This window comes from Nicotiana sylvestris, chromosome 12, assembly GCF_000393655.2.
Source record: "Nicotiana sylvestris chromosome 12, ASM39365v2, whole genome shotgun sequence".
Lineage (NCBI taxonomy): Eukaryota > Viridiplantae > Streptophyta > Magnoliopsida > Solanales > Solanaceae > Nicotiana > Nicotiana sylvestris.
The window spans coordinates 105827245-105853513 of NC_091068.1; the positions used below are offsets into that span (position 1 = coordinate 105827245).

The window sequence follows — 26269 nt, forward strand, 5'->3', positions numbered from 1 at the left end:
TTTATTTATTTATTTTTATATATTAAATCGATTAAACACAATCTGATTTAATATCTTAGTTAGTTCTAATTATTCCACCACTATCTTCCTCTCTAAGTTATTCATTATTAGTCATAAATAATTTTTGCATCTTACCGTTCTAATTCTAGAATTATGTTGACGTATTCAAAACTCGAATTTAGTGCATCTAATATATTTTAAGTTATTATTTATAGAATACTTATTTTAGTCATGTAATAAAGATATGCCTTTTAGAAAATTCTACCCTTCTCAACTTATTTTTCGAGTCTACAATAGTAAATGCAACTAACGTTATCCTTACTTACGTAACATATTAAATAAAAGAGGATTAAACATGGTAATGCTTAAGTAAAAGAAAAAATAAAAAAAATTAGGCTCTACAAAAACTTTTTGAACTAAATCGTGAGAAAAAGTTAACTTTCTTCTAAATTCTCAAATACAACTCTCAATTTATAATAGTTTAAAGATTCCTATGTAGTCCTGTATAGTCCCAAGAAAATACTATATTTTCACATTTATAAATAATTTATATATTATATTTTTATATTTCCCTTTTGTTATTAATGAGATGGTTTATAGGCACATAAATATTAACACTTGTTTTAGGCCATAAGTTTACATTTTTTTTTTGTCTTTTTAAAATTTTGTGCCTAATTAAATGGTTCTAAGTTGAAATGGAAGGAGTATTTATTATTTACCCATTACTATCCAAATTTCAAATCAAGAGTAATAATCACATTTTTTCATGATTATCTAATTAATCATGTACTCCATTACTTATACAACTTAACCCCAACTTATACGGAAATGGCAGTTATATTCTCAAACAGCACCATAAATTTTTACCCCAATAAATAAAACTTGAATAAAAATGTGCTAAAGTTAGCATACAAGCAAGAAAAAAAAAATATTAAATTTGACTAAAAAATGAGTTTTCTAAAATACTACGCATGAAATTTATTTTCAAGAAGAATACCTCTTGTCCTTTGTGTTAAACTGGAGCTGACACTTGGAAATTTGTGAAAGTATGTGTCATTTTCATATGACATCAATGCTAAGATGTCCTTTTGGCCATAGAAAGAAGGCCCATCTATTCGTTAGATTTATCAAAGTATACAAGGACATTTGTTGTAAAAAAGTACAAAAGCATGGGCAAAATGAGAGTGCGGAATCAAAATATGGTTTATTTTTATTAAAAATACTCAAATAAGTGTAAAAAAAAGTTACCATAGTATATATAATGCCATTAATAGTGGCGCTATACAGTAACGTTAACTGTACTGTTACTGTATAGCGCCACTATTAGTGGCGTTATACTGACAAACTTACATAGCGCCATTAATAGTGGCGCTATATGCCTTATACCTTGACCCCACCAATAATGTCTGGTTTCAATAATTTAAATGTGTATAAAGCCACTTTTTGTGGCACTATATACAAAAAAAAAAAAAAATAACCCGGCTAGCCATTTTCTATATAAACATCGTAGAATCGCCCCAATTTCATTCAAATTTTTTTTTTAACTCTTGATGGTTTCTATTGTTGTTAAATCTCCAACATTTTTTCATTATGTCTGAAGAACGTAGAATAAGAGTATCATTATATTGGGGGGTGAGGTTGTGATGGAGAATAACTCTGTGGGCTACAGTTTACCTGCTAAGTGTAATGTTAAATTGCCACTTTCAATGGAGTACGAAACATTGATATCGTTGTTATGCAAAAAAATGAGTGTGAGAAAACGTTCAGTGATACTCAAAGTAACCGGAAGATATCCGTATTCCGTTACGCCGCAAGGGGTTGCTTTTTACTCAGAGTTTAACATCGACGATGATGACACTTTGAGTGATTTCTTGAGGACTCCGGACGAATGCCGGGAATTTCTTGTAATCACAATGTTGGAGATGTACGTGAAGGTCGAAGACGTTCCAAAAAATGAGGTTGTGCGTAGTAGAGATAACCCCCAGTCATCGGGTGGTTATTCTGGATCAGTTTTTGCCGGACATGTTCCAGATGAAAGAATTTTTCTTGATTTAAATTTATCACCGTCGGCGAATGAGCAGCGAGAAAATAATTTATACCCTGCTTTCCATAATTCACAAGAAGAGTGGTAAACTTCAATTTTCATTTGTGTTAATTATGTATATTTTTGCGTATTGAATAAATTTTAACGCTCATTTATTTAATAGGGGGTACCGGCCGGATATGAATTTTACAAGTGACCCATCCGGTAGTCATTACCTAACTGAAAACGTCCATCTTGGAATGTCATCACATTACAACTTGTAAGTGAAAAGCTACAGCCATATATAAAGCATTTATTAATTTAGCAGCTTATATTTTTGTTGAAATGTGCAGTGAAAACGAGCAAGTTGAACTACCCGTACTCACTCAATTGCCCGAAAATGACGTATTACATCAGGATCTGGCAGATGAACAAAGTGAGGAAGAGAACAGCGATTACGATAACAATGCCGATGAATCGGGAGACGAGACACCATTTGCTCGTGAGGATGGTGATGAAGAGGACGAGGAGGAAGGACCGGATTTGAAGAGAGCCCCCCATAGACGAAAAGTGAACGAGTCTGAAGTGCCGTTTCATTCTAGGGAGATTCCTTATATTGATAACTTACCAGCCGTGCCGGATGTGGAAGCTCTCACACGAGATTTTGATGAAATCCGGACAGCAATGTGGGATGAGTCTAGACCAACGGTGCTTGCAAAGGGGATGCTTTTTCCTGATAAAGCACGCGTAAGCAGGGCTTGTAAAATGCACAATGTTAAAGAGTGTCGTGAGATGCAGGTATCGGAGTCAAGTCCGACGGTATACAAGGTTATTTGCCACAGGTGGTTTTGGCCATGTAATTGGATGTTGCGTGCGTCGAAGAAGAAAACAGGTATGTGGAAAGTGGGTAAATACATTCCCACCCACACATGCGAAATTGACACTTTCAACGGGAATCACTTCAACTTGGATATTGACTTGATATCTCTTGTACTTATTCCGCACATCGAAGCGTCCATAAGGTATAAAATCAAAGAGTGCATTACAGCAGTTTACCAGGAATATGGCCACACAATTACTAAAAGAAAGGCATATCTTGGGCGCAAAAGAGCGTTTGAAATAGTCTATGGTAACTGGGATAAGTCATTTGTAGATCTGCCTAGCTACATGGCTGCACTGCAGCACTTTAACCCCAGAACAGTTATTGAATGGAAGCTTGAGCGGAGTTCGGGTAAACCAGAATATATATTCAATTACGTGTTTTGGGCGTTTAAGCCAGCAATTGATGGTTTTACGTATTGCCGGCCCGTAATATCCATAGATGGAACTCATGTCTATGGAAAGTACGATATCAAACTATTGATAGTCGTGGCTGTGGATGCAAATGGACAGATATTTCCTCTAGCCTTTGCTATTTGTGCAAATGAAAGCACAGAGACGTGGACAATGTTTTTGAACCACTTGAAAGAGCACGTTGTCAAACATCGTTCAGGTATTTGTCTAATATCTGATCGGCACGGGGGTATATTAAGTTCTGTGGAGAACCTTCCTGCCTGGCAAGAACCTTATGCATACCACCGTTACTGTGTGAGGCACTTTAAGGCCAATTTCAAGAAGGCACATCCCAAAAAAGATCTACATGATTTGATGTGGATGGCAGCAACAGACCACCAACAACATAAATTCCGGAGGCATATGGATTCTATCAGGCAAGAAGACGATGCAGCATATCGTTGGTTAATGCGACATGATCCTGAAAAGTGGACGTTGCATGCAGATGGTGGCAGACGCTGGGGAATTCTTACTACAAACGTGTCAGAATCCTTCAACGGGTTATTAAAGTCGGCAAGAGGATTGCCCGTCACAGCCATGGTGCGTATGTCGTTCAAGCAGATGGCGGAGAGGTTTGTACAACGGTCTGCAGCTGCAACGGAATTGATGGAAAGGGGTGTTGAATTTATGCCAGTGCCTATGAAGAGATTAGAGAAATACAGACGGCGAGCACATTGGCATTCCTTTTTGCAATATGATAACGAACGAGGTATTTTTGAAGTTCGCACCGCTATCCATAATAATCGGGGTAATAATGTACATACTGTAAATGAATCCACAAGGTTATGCTCATGTGGGAAATGGTCAATCTACCACATGCCTTGTTCACATGCCATCAAGTGTTTTCAACGTGTTGGTTATGCGGAGACCAACTATATTGATCAACAATATAGTGTTTCCAAATACCTAAACACATATAGTGGTCAGTTGCAACCAGTGGGTTCTGAGCATTACTGGCCCCCAGAACCATTTAAAATGGTGTGTAACAAGTCCTATTTGCGTAAAAGACAGGTGCAGAAGAGAACGCGTATACGGAACCAAATGGATGTTAGTGATATCGTATATGCACGCAAATGTGGTATATGCTCGCAAACAGGCCACGACCGTAGAAAATGTCCTTTGGGTGGCAACAATAATCAAGCTCAGGGCGGGTGTTCTTCTATTGTACCTAACTACCCATGAGTTCATGTTGTAATAATTAGTTGTTATGTATACGATTTAAGTATTTATGAAATAATATTTTCTTGTTTGTTAATTATGATTTGTACTTTCCCTTTTTACCTATTTAAATAATAATTTAATATAATTATCGGTATATTTATTATGTGTGTTGTCTTGTCGCTATCACGATATTTAATACACAAAATATACATATGGCGCTATGTGTGTCTTGTCTTGTCGAACTGAAAAAGCTGAAAACATCATGATATGGAGCCATTAGATATGTGTGACCGGCTGACATAAAGTCGTCTCGTCAACATCATGATATGGCGCCATTAGATATGGCGCTATCTAATATAGCGCCATTAGATATGGTGTTATATGTGTATTGTTTAGCCTCTAAATAATGGGGTCATTGTAGTTATTTTGTGTGCTAAAAATTTCCCCCAAGAAATATTTCATTAAAAGTAAGTAAGGTTTTTATTATAAGCAAATAGTTCACAAATGGCTCAACCTGGTCGTCCACCAATTTGCTTATGTGGAAAACCATGCATGATGGATTGTGGGTGGGAAGGTGCTAACGTTGGACGCCGCTATTGGTGCTGTATGAACAAGTTGTACAAGCAACCCGACGAACCTACTTGTGAATTTGATGAATGGGCTGAGGAACCATGTTATCAGGAAAGCTACAGGGATAGATTACAGGAATTTCATAATATGTTGTTATACCAGCATAGAATACAAAAGGAGGGAGATAGAATTATTACAGAAATGAGGGAGAAACTGAAGGAGGTGGAAGATAAAAAATGGAGAGCAGAATGGAATTGTGAAGCACACAAGGAACGCAACGAAAAATATAAACGGGAACTTGCGGAGGTGAAGGCGAGAGTGAAAGAGTTAGAAGAAGAAAAAGAACAAATGGAAGAACGATTTAAGTGGTTGGAGCGAAGAATAAATGACAACTGAGGATGGAGCATTGACGTGTATGTGTTTAGTGTCATTTTCATATGTCATGTATTTTTATTATGTTGGCCTGTTATGTTTGTGTTTGTGTTGTAGTAATGTTTTCCTTGTTTGTTGTACTAAATTTTATTTTAATTTAAGTGGAAGTTAAGTTTAAGTTGTTGTGTTACTATACCAAAAACTATAAAACGAAATGAGAACTAAAAAAAAGTAACTGTCATATTCGACTAAATATTGTTGTTAATGTCCAAAAAAATATTATTTACACCAAAAAAACAAAAATATGGAAGACCGAATCAATGTGTCCCGCATCCGGTGTGTCTCAAAGTAGCCGTTGGCCTGAGGCGCATCCCCTGCCGCCGGGTACGCTATCAGGATCATCATCATCAAGTCGTCTCCTTATGGCCGGATGCGGCACAAGATGACATGTATCAGTGGTGCTGTCAGGTTCAGTAGAAGGCTACATAATAATATCAAACTTAGTATAGAAAACTACATAACAATTCACAAAAATTTATATTGTCTTACCATAATCGTGTCTGGATCCTGAATGTAGTCATCTGTCGCAGCATCGCATGAAGCCTAAAAAAGTAAATTAATAAAGTTAAAACAAAATAAATAAGTTATAGTAAAAACAGTAATAAAATTAATACTAATAAACTCATACCTGCGCATGTGATGAGCTGCCATAACTCAGTCGGTGCCCACTATCAAAATCTCGGATCGGTCGAGACTCATCAGTGGTAGACGGGCCAGGGAAATATCTACCCAACTCCACTCCTTGAAAATCCGAGCCCATGATCAAGAATTGACCCGATGGGGTCACCTGCGACGTCCCTGGAGTGTCATAAATGCCAAGGCTGTAAGACGGCATGTCGATCTCATGCATGCCACCTCCCATATCAGCAGCAACATCATCAGCAGGAGCCTCAAAGCCCCCTTGCTGGGGACCTCCTCTCCGCCCACGACCGCGTCGTCCAACACCAGCAGGTCGTCGTGGAGCAGCAGCAGCTCGTCGGCCACCACCCCGTGGCATACCACGACCTCGCTGGTATGTGGCTGGGTCAACATAATCTGGATGGTGTGCCAAACGCTGATCCGATCGGCCTCGCTGTAGTGTCTGGGCAGCCACATCCATTAAGCGACGACTATAGTCCTGCATGATCATAGGGTCGTGGACATAACTCTGCATCTGCTGCCCCATACGATATACGGTATGCAATCCAATCGCCTGCACAAAAGTTTTTAATATAAACTACGTATTTGACTAGAAATTACTATTAAAGTAATTGATAATAACAGAAAACATACCAGAGCCTCATGTCTCCCGGCGTATGAGACGTATCGACCATCTACCTGATGAACTGGGTTCCCGATAAAAAGTCGGGAAACAGTGCGGTACCATGCCATATAAACTTCGATAGGAAAGTGTTGCGGAGCTGGGGTCAAGTCCCCTCGGCTGTCCCAAATACCCAACTGCGCTGTCAGCCACTCAATAAATGTGTCGTCCACTCTCATCCTATCATCCCTCTCATAATGTAAAGGATCCCATGCAGGCTGAGTCGGTATAGACTGCGGAAATCCAAACTGACGAAATACTCGCTCTGAGGCATGATGCTCAACAATATCGAGGCACGTGAATGGGACGGAAGCCCTCCAAATATGGCGACCGTGCGTGCAATATGCTGGCAGGGTACCTATCAGCTCTTCATTGTACAGCGTCCAGATGAACTATCAAATAATAACACAAACCGTTAGTTTGCGCAACACCTAGTTAAAAATTAATTGGTAAGTTTAGTTAGATATTCACCTGTGCATCCTCCAGAAAATCCAACACATCCCTACAGAAGGGGAGATTATGATGGCCATGATACTCTCGTGCAAGTCTACGACGCAATACCCACCTACAAGCTAGAGGGAGATCAGGAATATGTACATTAGCCGGTAGCTGTGGTAGAGGTGGCCGAAGTTGCAGAAATCGCTCCCACACCCAAACCTAAAACAGAAAGTTGACGTAAAGATTAACTCTAACTAGGTAGAATTGGAACTAAACGACAAATTATTTGAATAAGTTGTCACCTGTAGAAGTGGCAGAAAGCCAGAAACGTCTCTCTGTGTGCCCATGGATGCCCGACACATCTGCCTGTACAAAAAAGATAGGACAGCACCACCCCAGCTGTAGCTGACTGTATCATCAAAGTCCGCAATATGATGCAGAAAATGAAGGCTCACTAGGTTCCCCGAAGTGTTCGGGAACAAGACCCCCCCAAATAGAAGGAGCAACAACAGCCTCGTATATTGCTCCACATCCACCTCCGCCGAGTCGTCGGTGATAGTATCGTGGATCTGCACCAAGTGGTCTCTAATGGGGACCAACTGCATACGACTACTCCCAATTGCTACATCTGGGTCCTCGGACCTGAAGCCCGTAAGCCTGTGCAGCATATCCATATATGCAGCCCGGTTAAAATATCTCATGTTCCCAGGCAGTAAAACTGGCAAGCCATCGGTGGACAGGCCATATAAAATCTCAACGTCCTGGAGTGTGATGGTGGCTTCGCCGATGGGCAGATGGAAAGTGTGCGTCTCCGGTCGCCACCGCTCAATCAACGCCGTGATCAAAGCATAGTCGAGTTGTATCCGGCCAATGCTAATGATCCTATATAATCACATCTCCTCCAGGTGATGGACCACACGGGGATGTAGAACGCGGGGAGGAGTCAAAAACTCCCACAATAAATCCACTCTCCTGCCCCGAAAAGTCTGCGTAAGCAACTCTCCCCCCCATATATGCTCGGATCTATGCTGGGGCTGTAGGGGTAGTAGCTCCGACGTCCGAGGGCCGGGATGTATAGGTGCATCCATGTCGTCAACTGAAAATTCATAATTTTTAATAACTATCATTAAAATTTATGTGTGTTTTTTATAATTTAAATTCATATTTTTTAACAACTTAATTGTAAAAATTATATATATACTTATGGGTTTCGTGCTAGATTTTCTGAAGCTCAGTGGTACCAAACTATCATTAATAATTTTATGTTTTTTTAATAATTTTTATTCATATTTATTTAATAACTAAATTGTAAAAATAATATATATATATATATATATATATATATATATATATATATATATATATATACTTATGGGTTTCGTGCTAGATTTTCTGAGGCCCAGTGGTACCAAACTATCATTAATAATTTTATATTTTTTTAATAATTTTTATTCATATTTTTTAATAACTTAATTTTAAAAATTATATATATATATATATATATATATATTATAATTATGGGTTTCGTGCTAGATTTTCTGAGGCCCAATGGTACCAAACTATCATTAATAATTTTATCTTTTTTTAATAATTTTTATTCATATTTTTTAATAACTAAATTGTAAAAATAATATATATATTTATAATTATGGGTTTCATGCTAGATTTTCTGAGGCCCAGTGGTACCAAACTATCATTAATAATTTTATGTTTTTTTAATAATTTTTATTCATATTTTTTAATAACTTAATTTTAAAAATTATATATATATATATATATATATATATATTATATATATATTTTATAATTATGGGTTTCGTGCTAGATTTTCTGAAGCTCAGTGTTACCAAACTATCATTAATAATTTTATGTTTTTTTAATAATTTTTATTCATATTTATTTAATAACTAAATTGTAAAAATAATATATATATATATATATATATATATGAGTTTCGTGCTAGAATATAAGATAATTAAACAATTACTACACAATACTACGCTACAAGGCTCTACATTTTACTACGCTAAAGGGGTCTACGTTTTACTACGCTAAAAAGGTCTACGTTTTACTACGCTAATAAAGTATACATTTTACTACGCTAAAAAATAATCTAAACTAAACGGCATAAAAACACATAAATATACATGAGGATATTAACAAACACATTTTTAGACTAATTTATATATTTTTATACAACACTAAAATTAAATCCGGATAAAATTTAACATGCTAGTTTCGGAAAAAATAAACACAAACCGAATAGAACACATACAAATCAAGTAATATGCATTGTTATAAAAGTTTCAACTTAAAATAAATCGAAATACCTCGATTTAGAATTTTTGAAATGTAGATAGATCGAAATTTTGACTCCGGAAGAGTGAATCCACAATAACACGAAGCTCTACATGACAGTGGGACCACAAATATTAAACTTTTATGTGACGGGGGGACCCCAAAAAAAAAAATTTTTTAAAAAATGGGGGCAGAATCGGTGTGGGGGGGGACCAGAAGTGAAAATGAGGGAGATGGAAGTCGGAGATGGAACGAAGAAGAAGAAGAGGGGGGATTTGTATTAAGGAATATAACGCCACTATTAATGGCGCTATGTCTTCAGGTATAAGGCATATAGCGCCACTATTAATGGCGCTATGTAAATTTGTCAGTATAACGCCACTAATAGTGGCACTATACAGTAACGGTACAATTAACGTTACTGTATAGCGCCACTATTAGTGGCGTTATATATGCTATGGTAACTTTTGTTTTTACACTTATTTGAGTATTTTTAGTAAAAATAAACCATATTTTGGTTCCGCAAGTACTGCTAAGTCTTTCCCAGTTACCAGTACAATGAAGCGATGGGAATAAAGGAAATAGTCTTGGCTTTTTAGTGAACAAAGCAGAAGGTCAACTATTTCGACCACAGAATACAATACAACTTACCAGAGAGAATCAAAAATTCTAGAAGAACCCTTGAAATAGATGTTAATTTCAGGAAACACAAACGACGACCATGAGGTACTTTGCTTTCCTTTATGTATAGTAGTAAAGTAATATGTACGAGAAAAGCACAAGACTATTAACTTGTGGTACAAGAACCAAGTTCTTGACCAGTCTTTCAAAAATTCTCCACCCTATTTTGCTGCTCATGCAGTGCTTTTGCAGCTTCTATGATCATCATGTGTGTCTACCTGCAACGGTATTGAAGTGAGTTAGACTTGGCCGGAAAACACTTTAGCTAATTTTACCTGAATGTGACTTTCATAGCCATGTGGTAGGAATCAGGTTCTCAGTTAGGCTTTATTAAGCCCAGTTCCAGCTTGTTTCTCTCAAAATGTTCTCTACTCAGTGTTTTGGTTAAGATATCTGCAAGTTGGTCTTCTATACTGCAGAACTTCATGCAGATAAGCCCCTTCCACATTGTCTCTGAGAAAATAATGTCTCACATCAATGTGTTTGGTTCTTTTATGTTGGACCGGGTTCTTGGCCATGTTGAATGCACTGGTGTTGTCACATAGAAGAGGCACACAGTTAGTGTACACACCAAAATCTTCCAATTGCTGTTTGATCCATAGGAGCTGAGCACAGCAGGAAGCTGCAACAACATATTCTGCTTCAGCTGTTGAAAGAGCTACTGAGTTTTGCTTCCTTGTGCCCCATGAAATAAGACATGATCCTAGGAAGTGAGCCATTCCAGATGTGTTTTTCCTGCCCATAAGATAACCTGCATAATCAGCATACCCAATAAGATTAAAATTGTCACCTGAAGGGTAGTACAGAACTAGGTCCTGTGTTCCCTTAAGATATCTAAGAATTCTTTTGACGGCCATCAGATGAGATTCCTTGGGATTTGACTGAAACCTTGCACATAGCCCCATACTGAAGACAATATTTGGCCTACTAGCAGTGAGATAGAGAAGAGACCCAATAATGCCTCTATATATGGTTTGATTTACAGGAGAGCCAGATTCATCCATGTCCAGTCGAGTAGCAGTGGAAATGAGAGTGACAATCACTTTTGATGCTTCCATATCAAACCTCTTCAGAAGCTCCTTGATATATTTCTGCTGACTGATGAATGTTCCCTTTGTGGACTACTTTACTTGAAGACCCAAGAAGAAGTTCAACTCACCCATCATGCACATCTCAAACTCACTTCCCATGAGTTTTGCAAATTTCTCACATAGTGAATCAGCTGTTGCCCAAAAAATGATATCATCAACGTATACCTGAACAATGAGCAGGTTCCTCCCTCGTTTCTTCAGAAACAAAGTGTTGTCAATTTTTCCTCTTGTAAAGCCATTTTCTAAGAGAAACTTTGACAACCTTTCATACCAAGCTCGAGGAGCCTGCTTCAACTCATACAATGCCTTGTCCAATTTGAACACATGATTGGGGTGTCCATGACATTCAAAATCTGGAGGTTGCTTTACATATACTTCTTCCTTGAGAAAACCATTCAGAAATGCACTTTTGACATCCATTTAGAACATAGTGAATTCTATATGTGATGCAAAGGCAATGAGAATTCTGATAGCTTCCATACGAGCAACCGGAGCAAAAGTCTCATCATAATTAATTCCTTCCTCCTGATTGTAACCCTAGACAACTAACCTTGCATTGTTCCTTGTAGTGTTCCTATGTTCATCAAGCTTATTCCTGAATACCCACCTGGTTCCTATGATGGTACGATTTGAGGGTCTAGGTACCAGGTGTCACACTTTGTTCCTTTCAAATTGATGCAACTCATCTTGCATAGTTGTGATCCAGTCTATATCTTTTAAGGCTTCCTTAATATTTTTGGGTTCTATTTGGGAAAAAAGGCTTAAAAGGCGAACTTTTGGCTTTTGATCTGGTTTGGATTCCTGAATCAAGGGGAGTGATTATATTTTCGAGATAATGAGAGATTTTGTGTTTCTAGTTGGGCACTTGAATTTCATTAGTAGAGGAACTGGGTAATCCTGACTAGTTCTCTTGTATCATTCTTTCTGCTACTTGTGGAGCACTTTGAACTGCATCAACCACTCTTTCTTCAGCTTCAGTGGTTGTAATTGTGGTACATGGTTCCTCTCCGGCTGATGAGGAGGAGATTGTATTGTCTTCACTTCTCTCCTTCACTTGATTCATCATATCTGTCTTTTCGTTTGCCATATCAATGACTTCACCAACCAGCAAAGGCTCTCCATCTGGATCATCCTTGTTGTTTTTCTCACAGGAGAGGTAGGACTCGTCAAAGATTACGTGTACTCTTTCCTCAACACACTGAGTCCGCTTATTGTATATCTTGTAGGCTTTACTCTGAGAAAAGTACCCCAAAAAGATTCTTTCATCACTCTTGGCATCAAATTTTCCGAGTTGATCCTTTCCATTGTTGAGAACATAACATTTGCACCCAAATATTCATAAGTGAGTCAGCTTGAGCTTTCTTCCATTCAGCAACTCATAGGGAGTTTTGTTCAAGAGAGACCTGATCATGCACCTGTTCACTAAGTAGCAGGCAGTGTTGATAGCTTCAGCCCAGAAGTTCTTAGCAATCCCACTATCGATCAACATTGTTCTTACCATTTCTTCAAGGGTTCTGTTCTTTCTTTCCACAACTCCATTTTTCTGTGGAGTTCTTGGGGCTGAGAAGTTGAGTAATGCCATTCTCGTTGCAGAATTCATCAAACTTAGCATTGTCAAATTCTGTTCCATGATCTGATCTAATGCATGTTACTCTTGATTCCATCTTCACTTGGATTTTCTTCACAAAGGCTACAAAAACTTCAAAGGTTTCATCTTTTGTTCTAAGAAACAGAGTCCAAATGAATCTGGAGTAGTCATCCACTATCACAAAGATATATCTTTTTCCTCTCCTGCTTTGCACTCACATAGGACCACATAGATCAATATAAAGGAGATCAAGTGGTTTTGAGGTGTCGTCATCCTTCTTTGGCTTGAATGAGGATTTCACATGCTTCCCTCTGGCGCAGACATCACAAATTTTATGATCTTTGAACTTTGACATTGACAGACCACGAACCAGGTCCTTCTAAACCAGCTTATTCAGTAGAGAGAAGCTTGCATGCCCCAGTCTTCTGTGCCATAGTTCAGCATCATCATCAACTGCTTTCAAGCAACTCAGATCACCATTTTGTAAGGACTCAAAATCAGCAACGTAGATATTTTTGTATCTTTTGGCCATAAGTACCAGTTCACTAGTTACTAGATTTGTAACTATGCATATTTTGGACAAAAACTCTACCTTGTTTCCTTTATCACATATCTGAGAGACACTAAAGAGACTGCACTTAAGGCTATTGACATAGTACACATTCTCAATTGAGTGAGTGCGTGACTTTTCAATTTTTCCAACACTAAGAATGTACCCCCTTTTTCCCATTTCCAAGGGATACACTCCCTCCTTATAGGGGTTTTAGTGAAAGAAAGTCCATGGTATTCCTAAGTCATGTGCTTTGAGCATCCACTGTCCATGAACCCTTGTTGACTATTTCCTTTCACTGTTCCCTGCACAAAGAGATCACGGGTTAGATTTAGGAACTCAAGCAAGTTTGGGTCCCTTGTAATAAACAAGAGGATATATAAGTGTTATTCTAGTCCATGCAGGTAACATGCGCTTTTTATGGGTGGCACCTAGTCCTCTTTTAACAGTTACTCTTTCAGCAAAAACTTTGTTCTTCTGAAGAGACTGAACCTATCTTGGCAATTTTCTTTGAAATTCCCATTGTTCCCACAGTAAGTACACAACCAGTTATCAGGTACAATGACGTACTTTCTAAGAGGGTTACAAGGAATTCTCTCCCTTTGAAACCCTATTCCATGCCTGTTTCCACCATTGTTAATGTACATGGCAGTAATAGCATCCGAGGACCAGGTCCACTTAAGAGACTTCTCAAGATCATTTTTTACCCTTTCCAATTTTGTTTGAAGCTGTCTATTTTTCTCAAGTTCAGCTCACAAACTAGTTTTCACAGCATATAACTCATTTTCAAGCTTAATGTGTGCCTCACTAGCTACTTCTTTTTCCTTTTTTCAGAATTTCCAGGCCTACACTCAGCTTTGAGCTCCTCTATTTTTTCCTTTAAGTCTACAATCACCACTAAGAGGTCATCTCTCTCCTGCTCAATAACAGCCACTTTCTCCACTAAGGCATCTTTTTATTTCTTGAAATTTTCAATGGTTTCTTTTAAGTCAACTACTACTACCATCAAATCATCTCTTTCGTGTTCTACACTAGTGATTTTCTCAGTTAGAACCTTCTTTTCATTTTCTAGATTATCTATAATTTCCTTCAAATCAACCATACAAACTACCAAGTCATGTCTAGTTTGCTCAGCATCTCCTAACTCCATAGTTAAGGCATCCTTATCATTTACAAGACTATGGTAAGCATCAATTAACACATTAGCTAATGACATGAGTTTTTTAGGAGAGTAGGACTTTATATTTCTCTGAACATCCCGAAAGTTTACCTCATCATTGTCATCATATTTATCATCATCTGATTGAGCCATCAAAGCAAATACTGAATCATACTCATTTGTTTCACTTTCAACTGCCATCATTGAGCTGTCACATGTATCATCTTCTTCTTTAGACTCGCTGGAAGAGTCTCCCCATGGTGCAAGAGCTTGCTTCATAACATTGTCGGCAACGTTCTTTCTTTTGAAGTGTTTATCAGGAACGGGGTTCCTCTTGGCTACTTTGTCAGAGTTGTGTTTGAAGTGTTCTTGCTTCAGGAGAGGGCAATCTTTGATGAAATACCCTGGCTTTCCACATTTATGACAGAGGTCATAATTCTTTGGCTTGCTAGAATTGCCCCTCTTCGGTATACCTCCATTTCTTCGAACTATTTTCTGAAACCTTCTGGTTAAGTAAGCCATATCATTATCCTTTCCACTTGAGTCATTGCTTTCTGCCTTGAGTACCAGGTTCTTTTCTTTCCTTGGTTCTCTTCTTTCACTATCCTTCTTCTTCTTCTTCATTTCATAGGTTTTCAGATTCCCAACTAGCTCATCTATAGTCAGCTCCTATAGATCCATTGCTTCAGTAATGGCATTCACTTTGTTCTCCCATGAACTGGGCAAAACACTAAGAATTTTCCTCACGAGCTTGTTCCTAGGAATGATTTCACCAAGCGAGTGTAGCTCATTTATGATGGAAGTGAATCATGTGTGCATGTCTTGAATGGATTCATCGTCCTTCATTCTAAAGAGCTCACACTCAGTGATAAGCATGTCAATCTTAGATTGTTTTACTTGAGTGGTTCCCTCGTGTGATGTTTGTAGAGCTTCCCATATATCCTTAGCGGATTGACAAGATGAGAACATGTTGTATTCATTAGATCTTATGTCACATACCAAAATTTTCTTGGCATGAAAGTTTTTTTCCACAGTTTTCCTATCTGCATCATTGTATTCTTTCCTAGTCTTTGGCACCGTTAAAGGAGGATCTCCGACCTTATTTGTTGGAACATAGGGACCATCACAAATAACATCTCATAACTCTGAATCTTCTGCCATGATAAAGTTATGCATTCTTGTCTTCCAACACTCATAGTATTATCCATTTAACCTAGGTGGTTTGTAGGTAGACTGACCCTCTTCAAAGTTTGGTGGAGCAGCCATGAGGATCATTTCTAGGTGTTAACATGAAAGAAAGATTTTGCTCTAATACCAATTTATGGAATATATGAGTCCACCAAACTATATAAAGACCAAGTCCTATATAGATTTCCACAGATAACACTAATGCAATAGTAAGTAAATGAAACAAGGAACTTTTACGTGGAAAATCCCTACTCAAGGGGATAAAAAATCACGACCTACACTGGTAGGATTTCAACTTCACTAAGAGCAATCTTTAGATTACAATCTATGCAATCTAGGAATTAAACTCTTAATCCCTCCCTAACTTGTAATACACTTATTACAAGCCACGTTGTAATACACCTATTTCAAAGACTTCAACTCATGACTAACTCCACTCACAACACAAACACTAAAGGTTTATGGTTTTCAAGAGGTTCCTAAAAGAAGCTTCTAGATAAGCAAAGTAGGAATACCAATTAAGAACAATTACAAAGTTACAGCTCAACTAAGGACACACAAGAGACTTGTTGTAGGAACTGGTCCGTAGTAGTATTGTACTTTGTTCTTGATGCACTTGAGAATTGAATGCTTGAATGTCAGATGCCTGAATGCTTGAATAAATTCTCTAAGTTTTCAAGTGATGTTTTGTTGTAATGTTCTTTGTTAATACAACTTGGATAACATCACTTGAATGATGTAAGTACTTGGTTGGTTAATGGGGACTGACTGTTGTACTGTGTTGCACTGTTTGTGTGTATAGTGCAGGCTTTCACTTTCCAACTGTAGACAATTGACTTTGTACTGCTGTCAGGGAAACACAAGGGGATCAGGCCCCTGTGTTGATTTTTTATCTTCTGAAGCCATAGCAACTCACATTAGCTTGAGTCCATTGATTGAGTTGTGTACCAAGTGTGTCAGGTCCCTTATTTGGTTCTTAGACAGTAAGTTTGTTAGATCATCAAAACATAAAGCTAAGTTACTATAAACCCATCAGGAGGATACCTAGTATATATTCTAAGTGAGAAGAAGAAGAAAGGGGGCAGAGGCAAACTCACACATACATATTTTCAGAGAGAAAGAGGGATTTTCATCTCTTTCTCCTAGATAAGGAGAAAGAAGAAAGAGAGCTCAGATCCTCAGTATACATTGTTGGTCTCATCATATCAAATGTGTGGGGGTCAACCTTGTTAAAGATCGGTGACCCATTTTATCTATGTATTCTTCATTATTATTTAATGTTATGAAAATCACCATCCTCTTCTTATATTACGGGATTCAATTATTGTTATAATTAAATTTCATGTTCACCTATGCTTGTTCATTCCTATCTTCTACCTTAGATCTAGGATAAATTATATTTGTTAGGATTTGCCTCAAATCTTCTTATTTAATTAGTTTATAAAAAGACTTAAATTTTTTTAGTCAAACAATTTGGCGCCATCTGTGGGGATTTTTTAGCCAAAATGTTAGTTTCCTCTAAATCTAAAGTCAGCCAGAGTTTCACTTCCCGGTTGTCGTAGCCTCGCCCTCTCAATATAAACACCAACTTGAGAAAGTTGTAGGCAAGATTTTGAAATAACCAAACCAACCAGAGTCAGATCTTTGCATGAAATCAAAATTATGTCTGATATCTATACAAAATCCACGTCTTGTTGTAACGATGGATTTGGTACATCGTATGAGTTGTCAAAGTGGGATTATGGCCACTACGCACTGAGCACGTCCACAATCCTATTTGCTAGATTAACGTTAGATGCCGATCTATACTTCCACCTCTTAGGAAGGGACAATAGCCTATTGTGTGATTCTTTGAAATGACCAGCTTGTCCTGCCTTATTTTTGTACCCGTATGTACAGAGTATAATTTATGTACGGAGTATAACTTATGTTTCCCTTATTTTTGTGCACATCGGGCGGGATTGGACCGGGACTCGAGCTCGAGATCCCAACTAGCGAAGTAAGTTGTCAGCCCATAAGAAGCCTAGATGTGACTAATGGTGAAGCTAAACACGAGGCTACCAAATCTGAAGTCGTCATTCGAGTACGGGATAAAACGAGTCATCCTACAGCGCCCATCTCCCCTCGCCAATATATCAAGTCAAGGTAACAGACGATTTCCTTTGGGTTTAACTTGTTATTTTTCTTTTTTTTGGATTGGGATAGGAACACGAGCATTCCCCCATGTGTGCGAACAAGGAACAAATGCCACCAAAACAACACACCAGGAAAACATTCCGCACCATATCGTCTCGCAGGCGACGGTCGAGCAAAGCCCCCCACTGTACCATATTACAAATAATAGACAAACGGCTCAGAACAAGTCGATATTATTTAGAAACAATCTCCATAACCTGGGACTGAGCGGTGAACCCATGGAACGTATAGTCTCTCCAACATAGGCAGAACATGAACTCAAAAAGCTTGCACGTATGCTCGCCTTGACAATCCTACGCCAATTCATCCGACTAAACATTATGAATCACGTCCGAACTTCGTTTAATTAATCGAGTCCCAAGGTGCCCAGAAGCCCAAACAATAAGTTCACCACCCGTCCCGTCAACAGCCTCTCCAGACCGAGCAATGAAGGGACTAGATAAACTGGGACTCCACTGACACATACAAACTATGCAACAAAGCATAATATTCTCCAATGAAAGCAAGAGAATAAAATGGGACTCATCCCGACGCATGCATAAACGATACAGTAACGAGTATTCTCCAATAAAAGCAAGGCCGCGTGCGACATTCTTACCACTCCACCAAACCAACACATCGCCAAGTGAAGGTAAAGTTTGACCTCGTTTGAATTCATAAGGGTTGCAATTCGACCTCGCTTGAATTTACACCCTTATGGCCCCCGACCATTACCAAGTAAAGGTAAATTTCACCTCGTTCGAATTCATAATGGGTTGCAATTCGACCTCGCTTGAATTTACACTCTTATGGCCCCCGGCCATCGCCAAGCGAATCAAGTCAAAACTGACTCCGCCCAAGGTGGTGAGTCAAAATTTGACCTTGCTCGAATTTTCAAGTCAAAACTATCCACCCAAGTTGGCGAGTAAAAATTCGACCTTGCTCGAATTTACAAGTCGAAACTGACTCCGCTCAAGGTGGCGAGTCAAAATTCGACCTTGCTCGAGCAAAATTTGATCTCGCTCGAATCTATAAGACAATTCGACCTCGCTCAAATTAACAAGTCAAAATTGACTTCGCTCAAATTTGCAAGACGGAATTCGATCCCCCTCGGGTTAACAAAGTCAACCACTCAAATCAACTACCAAAAGTCAGGGACTTATTGCGAGAAAGTACAAGGAATTCGAAAAGGAAAAGAGAAGGTAAAGCCAAAAACATACAAATGAAGACGAGCTGACTATTTCGTTCAAATAAAAAATAAGTATCTTACAAAAGGGCAAAAATAGGGGGGCACCCAGCAACAACAAAAGAACAGAAAAAAGCTAAGTACCAAAAGCTACAAAAACTTCACTCGACCTCATCTCCACCACCGTCCTCTCCAGCATTGTCATCATCGAAAGGAAGCCCATCTTCAATCTCAGTACCCCCCACCGGCCTTCAATATCGCAGGGTCATAACCGCAGGCAAGACTAGCCTTGCGTGCCTTAACCTGAGCATCTTCAAAAGCGGACTCAGGAACGCTCCCCGCCATCCACAAACGCTTATATATATCTCATTGGGCTCAGCATGGACCCATAGCTCGTACAAATGCCGGGGACAACAACAAGGGCAGATTCTTGAGGGAGGGCTTGAGCCAACAACTATGCCTTCTCGGCCTCGAGAGCCATAATTTGATCTCCCAGGCTCGAGGCATCCCGCTCGAGCTCACTGATCCGCTCCTCGAGCCTTGACTCCTTTAGTGTGGCCGTCTCCCTCTCGACTTCTCACTCAGACCTGAGGACGCGGATAGTGTCTTCCCACGCCACTACCCTCGCCAAAGCTGCCACTCGGGCTTCCTGCCCTCTTCAACTTGGCCACCTTCCTTTCCAACTCAGCCACCTTCTCCGTCTACTCTGCACTTAAATCGGCAAATCTAGTGGAATTCTGCTCAAGTTCGGCTTGCAAAGACAACACCTAAGCTTGAAGATCCTCGCAGTCCGCCGCAACCCCTTTGCCCACTTTGAGCTCCTCGTCTTTGGCCCTAAGCAGCCTCTCGAGCTCGCTACATCTGCGGATAGACTGCATCAGATCCCCATCCCTCTTCTCTAAATCCTCATTAAGGGATTGAGTATTCTCGCCTGCACTAAGCTACGCGTGCATCTCACGACACCTGTTGGGATACCAGCGATACTTCGTGGCCATTTTCAGAAAGACTTCGGCCCGCGTCTCAGCCCTACGTTCATTCTCGATCTCCAGCATGTAAGTCTAAGGAAAAAAGGAAGGATCAGCGAAAGCAAATGGCACAAAACAAAGAAAATAACAAAAAGAACGGAAACTCACCCTCAAGGCCATCCCAACCACACCGCGTGACAAACCAGAATCACTGATCTCCCGAAGAGACTCGCTTTTGGCGTTGGAGCACATAAGGTCGAATTGGGGCACCAAGTCCACCGTGTCCTCAAACAGGTTAAAGTCCGACGGAATTTCGAGCACACGGGATGGGCCTTCCCCCCTCACATCGACCCTGGTAAAACCCTCCTTGATTATCCTCATTTCACCGGGATCGATATCAGAATTAGACTCATAATCATCTACCACTACGCCCTTCAACCTCTCATTAGCCGAAGAAGGGGTGCGGCCCTGCCGAGATGTCGATGGACCACTCGGAACAGTCGCGGCAGCCCCCGAACTATGTCCCCTGCCACGGCAGCTCCCTCTACGACCGAAACGGTCACCCCCTCCACACCCAGGCCGGTATCACCTCCAGCTTCAGATACCGCCAAAGTAGGGTCGCCCCTCGAGAACGTTTCAACCAAAGATGCTCCCTCTGACAACCTCCGCCTCTTTGACAGTGCCTCTTCGCCACTGCTACGAGAAGGTTCGTCTGTTGAACGGACTATGGAAACCGAAATGTCCGACCGAGGAGCAACCTCCTAACGAACAGGTTCGGTTGCAGACGCGGCCCTCCGAGCAACCGGACTTTGGACGCCCTCATCCATAGTTATCCTTGGAACGGGCCGGGGAGAGAAAGCCGGTTGACGAAAAGCAAGGACAAGAGCCCTGGCCCTTCTCGCTCCTCTCCGACCTGCCAATAAGAGATTCGACCAAACAAAGATATAAGATAAAGAAAAAGACGGAACAAAGAACAAAGCAACTAAGGTCGAAATAAGCCGACTTACCAGCGGAAGATTTGCGCCCGAACCTCTCGTCAAAAGGCGCACATTCGCGGATCCCCATCATGTGGGGCAGAATCGAGCTCACTCATTCGCAAATATTGGCAACTTGTAGAGGAGGTACCCTCTCTCGGCTGAGGAAACAGAAAACACTCGACGGTCACTAAAGGGAGACGACCAACAGCCATGTTCAAAAAAATATAATATGATAAAAGGAAAAGGAGACCTACATGCAAAATTCCATGCCTCAGGAAACCCCGCAGTGTTCGATACTACGTACTCTGTTCGGATGTAGAAGAGGTTCTCCCAAAAGCGGCGATTGGCCTTGTCATCCATCTTTATCACCAAACCCTTGGTTCCTCAATGACGCATGTGAATCATCGTGCTCCTATAAAAATGGGGGGCGAATAGGTGAAGCATGTGTTGTAGAGAAATTCCCCGATCGTCCAGCTCCGCGTACTTGATAAGCATAAGGAAGAGCTTGTATACGTACGGAGAGAGTTGAGCCGGATACACCTCGTAGAAGCGGCAGAAGTCCACTGCCAAGGAGGGAAGGGGAAGCGTGTATCCAATGACAAATGGGTACGCGTAGAACGCGCAGTAGCCCGGACGGTGTATGTGCACTATATCACGACCCGTCGGAACTAGTTCAATGTGATCAAGGATTCTCCATTTGGCTTGAACGTCGTGAGCGCCGCAGCATCCATCGTAGAAAGAACAACTTCCGGCTCATCCCCAGTAGGGCTATTGAAGTCAGTCCTCGCCTTCCCTAGGCGAGGAACCACCTTATCTACCGTCGGAAAACTCTCGTCCTCCGCTAGATCCACTCCTTTTTCGAGTAGCGGTATATCATTTTTTGGCACCTGAGCACCAACAGCTCTATCAAGGTTGGAGGATGCACTAGCCATCTCTTCTTTGATTGCAAGAATCGAAAATAATAAGGGAAAAAGGTAGCGGCCACAAGAATTTTTAACAGAAAGGGAAATGTGAGAAACTGAAGGAGAAGAACAAAAGCTGCGAGTGTCTTTCTTAAGCGATTGGGGAACACAACATTCAAATGTAAGATTTTCCCCTATTTATAGGGATATAAATATCCTGAGCGGGAAAACCAAATGGCGCTATTTTGAAAACGGAAAGGGAATGGGAAACGACGCAATACATAGAAAACATGCGCCATAATAACGCATGATGAGTTTTAATGACATTCTGAACTGACGTGACGGTCTGATGCAGCTCTCGAAACGTCACGTCGCTACCTCGCCACGAGGTATTCGCCTATGGCCCAAAGTGCTCAGATTTCTCAGAACTTTCGAATCGACAGAGTCCGCCCATCGAGCTCGCCAAAAGACGACCCCAATAGGCGGAGGGACTAACTGTATGGGTCAAAATCTGACCAAATAAGAATCTGCATGAAAGAGGAACAGTAAAGTCATTTGGGACGAAGTCGTATTTGTACAACGCTATAGCGACGAGCACCTCGGCTAAGGTCGAGGTCGTGTACTCAGAATACTTGTACGAAGATTTGGATGTTGCGGTATTTCAGAGGGCTAATATGTAAAACAGCAAAATGACTTAGGTACTATGGCTAATGACCGTTGGGTAAATGAGGATACCTAGTATATATTCTAAGTGAGAAGAAGAAGAAAGGGGGCAGAGGCAAACTCACACATACATATTTTCAAAGAGAAAGAGGGATCTTCATCTCTTTCTCCTAGCTAAGGAGAAAGAAGCAAGGGAGCTCAGATCCTCAGTATACATCATTAGTCTCATCATATCAAATGTGTGGGGGTCAACCTTATTAAAGATCGGTGACCCCTTTTATCCATGTATTCTTCATTATTATTCAATATTATAAAAATCATCATCCTCTTCTTATATTACGGGATTCAATTATTGTTATAATTAAATTTCATGTTCATCTATGCTTGTTCATTCTTATCTTCTACCTCACATCTAGGAAAAATTATCTTTAGCTAGAATTTATGTCAAATCTTCTTATTTAATTAGTTTATAAAAAGACTTAACTCTTTTTAGTCAAACACCTTTAAATATATAGTTCCCTTTCATTCAAATCATATATCTTCAGTTATGTTAACGTGGTGTTCATAATGCAAAAGTTCACAACCACTTATTAAAAGCCGTCGTCTTTCGCTTTTTAAATTAATATAATTAGTACTGTAAAATAATCTGACAAAAATAAAACATGACTCATATTTATTACTCGTAAGTCGTAATGTAGTATGTTAATAAGCCTGTTCATTTCTCACCAAACACGCCCAATTTCAAAGCAGCCATTAACTTGAACCACATATCACAGAGTTGGAATAATACAGTGATATCCTAACTGGTCATACTGTGAGTTAGAGCATGTTTGGCCAACCTTCTTGGAAGTAAAAAATATTTTTTTTCCCGTCAAAAAAATATTTTTTTTTTAAAAATTGAGATGGATTGGTCTAAATAAAAAAGTGTTTTTGAGCATAAGCAGAAGCAGTTTGTTTGCTATTAGAGAGAAGCTACAAATTTTATTTTTTTCCAAAAATCATATGCATAAGCAAAACATTAATTTATTCAAGACAAAAATTATCCTTACATTAAATTTATATTTTTCAAATTATACCTCATTAATTTAATATTTTTATTTTTTTTCCTTTTTTAAACATACAGTTTTCTCTTTTTATTCTATTATATTTTTATTCTCTCTCCTATTTCTCTCTGGAATATTTTCTTTACTATAAATATTTTTTTCTTTTATATAGTTATTCAGAAGAGTATATTTTTAATTCATATTGAGTGATGTATTTTGATATATTTAAATTATTATATAATAAGTAATACTAGATCCCCATATTATCGTTTTGGAATAACTATATTTCGTATTGATTAAAAAATTAAAATTATATTTTTAAGATAATAAATATTTTAAGTTATTTATTTCTTTTAAATAATACTAGTTGCAAACTAAATTTTTATGGTCCTTTTATGTGATTTGATATTCAAAAGTACTTTTTGGAATGATTGGCCAAACACAATTTGCTTGCAAAAAGTACTACTCAATAAATTGGCCAAATATAAAATGCTACTTTGCAAAAGTACTTTTTTGAAAAATATTTTTGAACAAAAGTACTTTAAAAATAAACAGTTTTTGGAGCACAGCCAAACGGGTTCTTAGTCGCTTGTACATCATTGTTAACTTAAGTAGTGAACAAAAAGGAAAATAAGGTTTTCAAAAAAGCCTCACCAAATTAACACCAGAAGATAATAATTCGTTCGAGTGTTCCATTAGCTTCATCTTATTATCGTTGTTTATTTTTAAAAAAAATTACATTGTTATAGGGGAAGTCAAATTAGCCTTAATATCCAAAATGGAAGTCAAATTAGCCTCAATTCCTTTGCCAAACGGGTTCTTAGTCGCTTGTACACCATTGTTAACTTAATTAGTGAATAAAAAGGAAAAAAAGGTTTTCAAAAAAACCTCACCAAATTAACACCAGAAGATAATAATTCGTTCGAGTGTTCCATTAGCTTCATCTTATTATCGTTGTTTATTTTTAAAAAAATTACATTGTAATAGGGGAAGTCAAATTAGCCTTGATATCCAAAAATGGAAGTCAAATTAGCCTCAATTCCTTTGCCAAACGGGCTCTTAGTCGCTTGTACACCATTGTTAACTTAATTAGTGAACAAAAAGGAAAAAAAGGTTTTCAAAAAAACCTCACCAAATTAATACCAGAAGATAATAATTCGTTCGAGTGTTCCATTAGCTTCATCTTATTATCGTTGTTTATTTTTAAAAAAAAAATTACATTGTTATAGGGGAAGTCAAATTAGCCTTAATATCCAAAAATGGAAGTCAAATTAGCCTCAATTCCTTTGTTAAATTCTTTATACAATCGAAAAGTCTAGGAGGGCTAGTAGTATAAGATCATTATTTTTATTTCGAAAAGTTGTATCCTAATAAATTCATAGAAAACAACAAAGTATGAAGAAAAAGATTAATGGGGTGAGAGAGGCTCGAACTCTCGACCTCAGGATAACTCAGAAGCTATGAGACCTACGCGCTAGCCAACTGCGCCATCACCCCTTGTTACTGTCAACTGGTATTTTATTTTAATGAACATTCTTCTCAAAAAGCTCGGTAAATTCCAGGAAATACTAATTCATATTCCTAATGCAAGAAATGAATATATATATATATATATATATATATATATATATATATATATATATATATATATATATATATATATATATTCTCAGTATATCCAAATTATAATAAAAAAATTGAAAATCATCATATTATGTACCCCAATTGCTTTGACGTCATCTCGATTTATTCATGACATCTTTTGTTTTAGGAAGAAAATTTAATGTTTAACCAAATTTTCTCATTGTTTCCTAAAGAATGACAAGTTCGAATTTTGGGTCAACGCATGTAATATTAATACAAATTTGACTATTGAAATTCAAAGTTGTTTAAGTAATTAAAATTTACAGATTTAGAAACTATACAAACACATTCTAACTCATAACTTTCTGTTAGTTAAAAATATTTAAAAATATATGATACTCAAATAAAAACTGGCTTTTTTAAATAGTAAAGTGAAAAGTACTGAAAAAGCAAGAGCTTTTGCCTCTTTACTCAAAACTGCTCAACGTGATTTTTCAACAGAATATGCGAATAGAAATACGAGGAGATGTTGATGACATCAAAGAAAACTTTGACAGATAATTCACAAAACATGGTAAATATTTTGATTTGGGGTACAAACCGAACCAGAAAATCGCACCGAACCGAAAAATTGCGCCAAACCAATTAAAAAATCCGATGAGGTTTGGTTTGATTTGGTTTGATTTGATTTGGTTTGGTATTGAATAAAAAAACCCGAACCAACCCCACATATTAATATATAATCTTTATATATACTTTAAGACTTTATATAGAATTTTCTTTAAAAAATGTGTAGAAATATTTGAAATTCTCTTATGGGAAGTAATATTTAATAGAATATAAAGTGCTCCATTTTTATTATCTTTAGATAATGTGTTGTATGATCACTTTCTTATCAAGTGTTATTGAAATGCGTCAATATAATCTCTTTATTTTTTTCATATTCATATGTCAAGATCTACT

At 38.5% G+C, this 26269-nt stretch overlaps 1 protein-coding gene, 1 long non-coding RNA gene and 1 other non-coding gene across 3 annotated transcripts; all 3 read right to left on the minus strand.

The window, feature by feature from the left end:
• Positions 1–5914: 5914 nt before the first annotated feature.
• LOC138884114 (uncharacterized) lies at positions 5915–6312 on the minus strand. Its single transcript, XR_011404231.1, has 3 exons — positions 6147–6312; positions 6008–6061; positions 5915–5939 (listed from the first exon to the last, which is right to left on the minus strand). It is a non-coding gene; the product is annotated as an uncharacterized lncRNA (long non-coding RNA).
• A 4291-nt stretch (positions 6313–10603) lies between these two features.
• LOC138883501 (secreted RxLR effector protein 161-like) lies at positions 10604–11293 on the minus strand. The gene has a single exon (XM_070164190.1). The coding sequence runs from the start codon at positions 11291–11293 to the stop codon at positions 10604–10606; it is 690 nt and encodes a 229-aa protein (XP_070020291.1).
• A 13841-nt stretch (positions 11294–25134) lies between these two features.
• TRNAM-CAU (transfer RNA methionine (anticodon CAU)) lies at positions 25135–25219 on the minus strand. Its single transcript is given in 2 exon segments — positions 25135–25170; positions 25182–25219. It is a non-coding gene; the product is annotated as a tRNA-Met (tRNA).
• Positions 25220–26269: the final 1050 nt, after the last annotated feature.

Bases quoted from the DNA above. Each gene is read 5' to 3' on its own strand.
- LOC138883501 (XM_070164190.1), bottom strand. From the start codon at position 11,293: ATGGAAGCATCAAAAGTGATTGTCACTCTCATTTCCACTGCTACTCGA.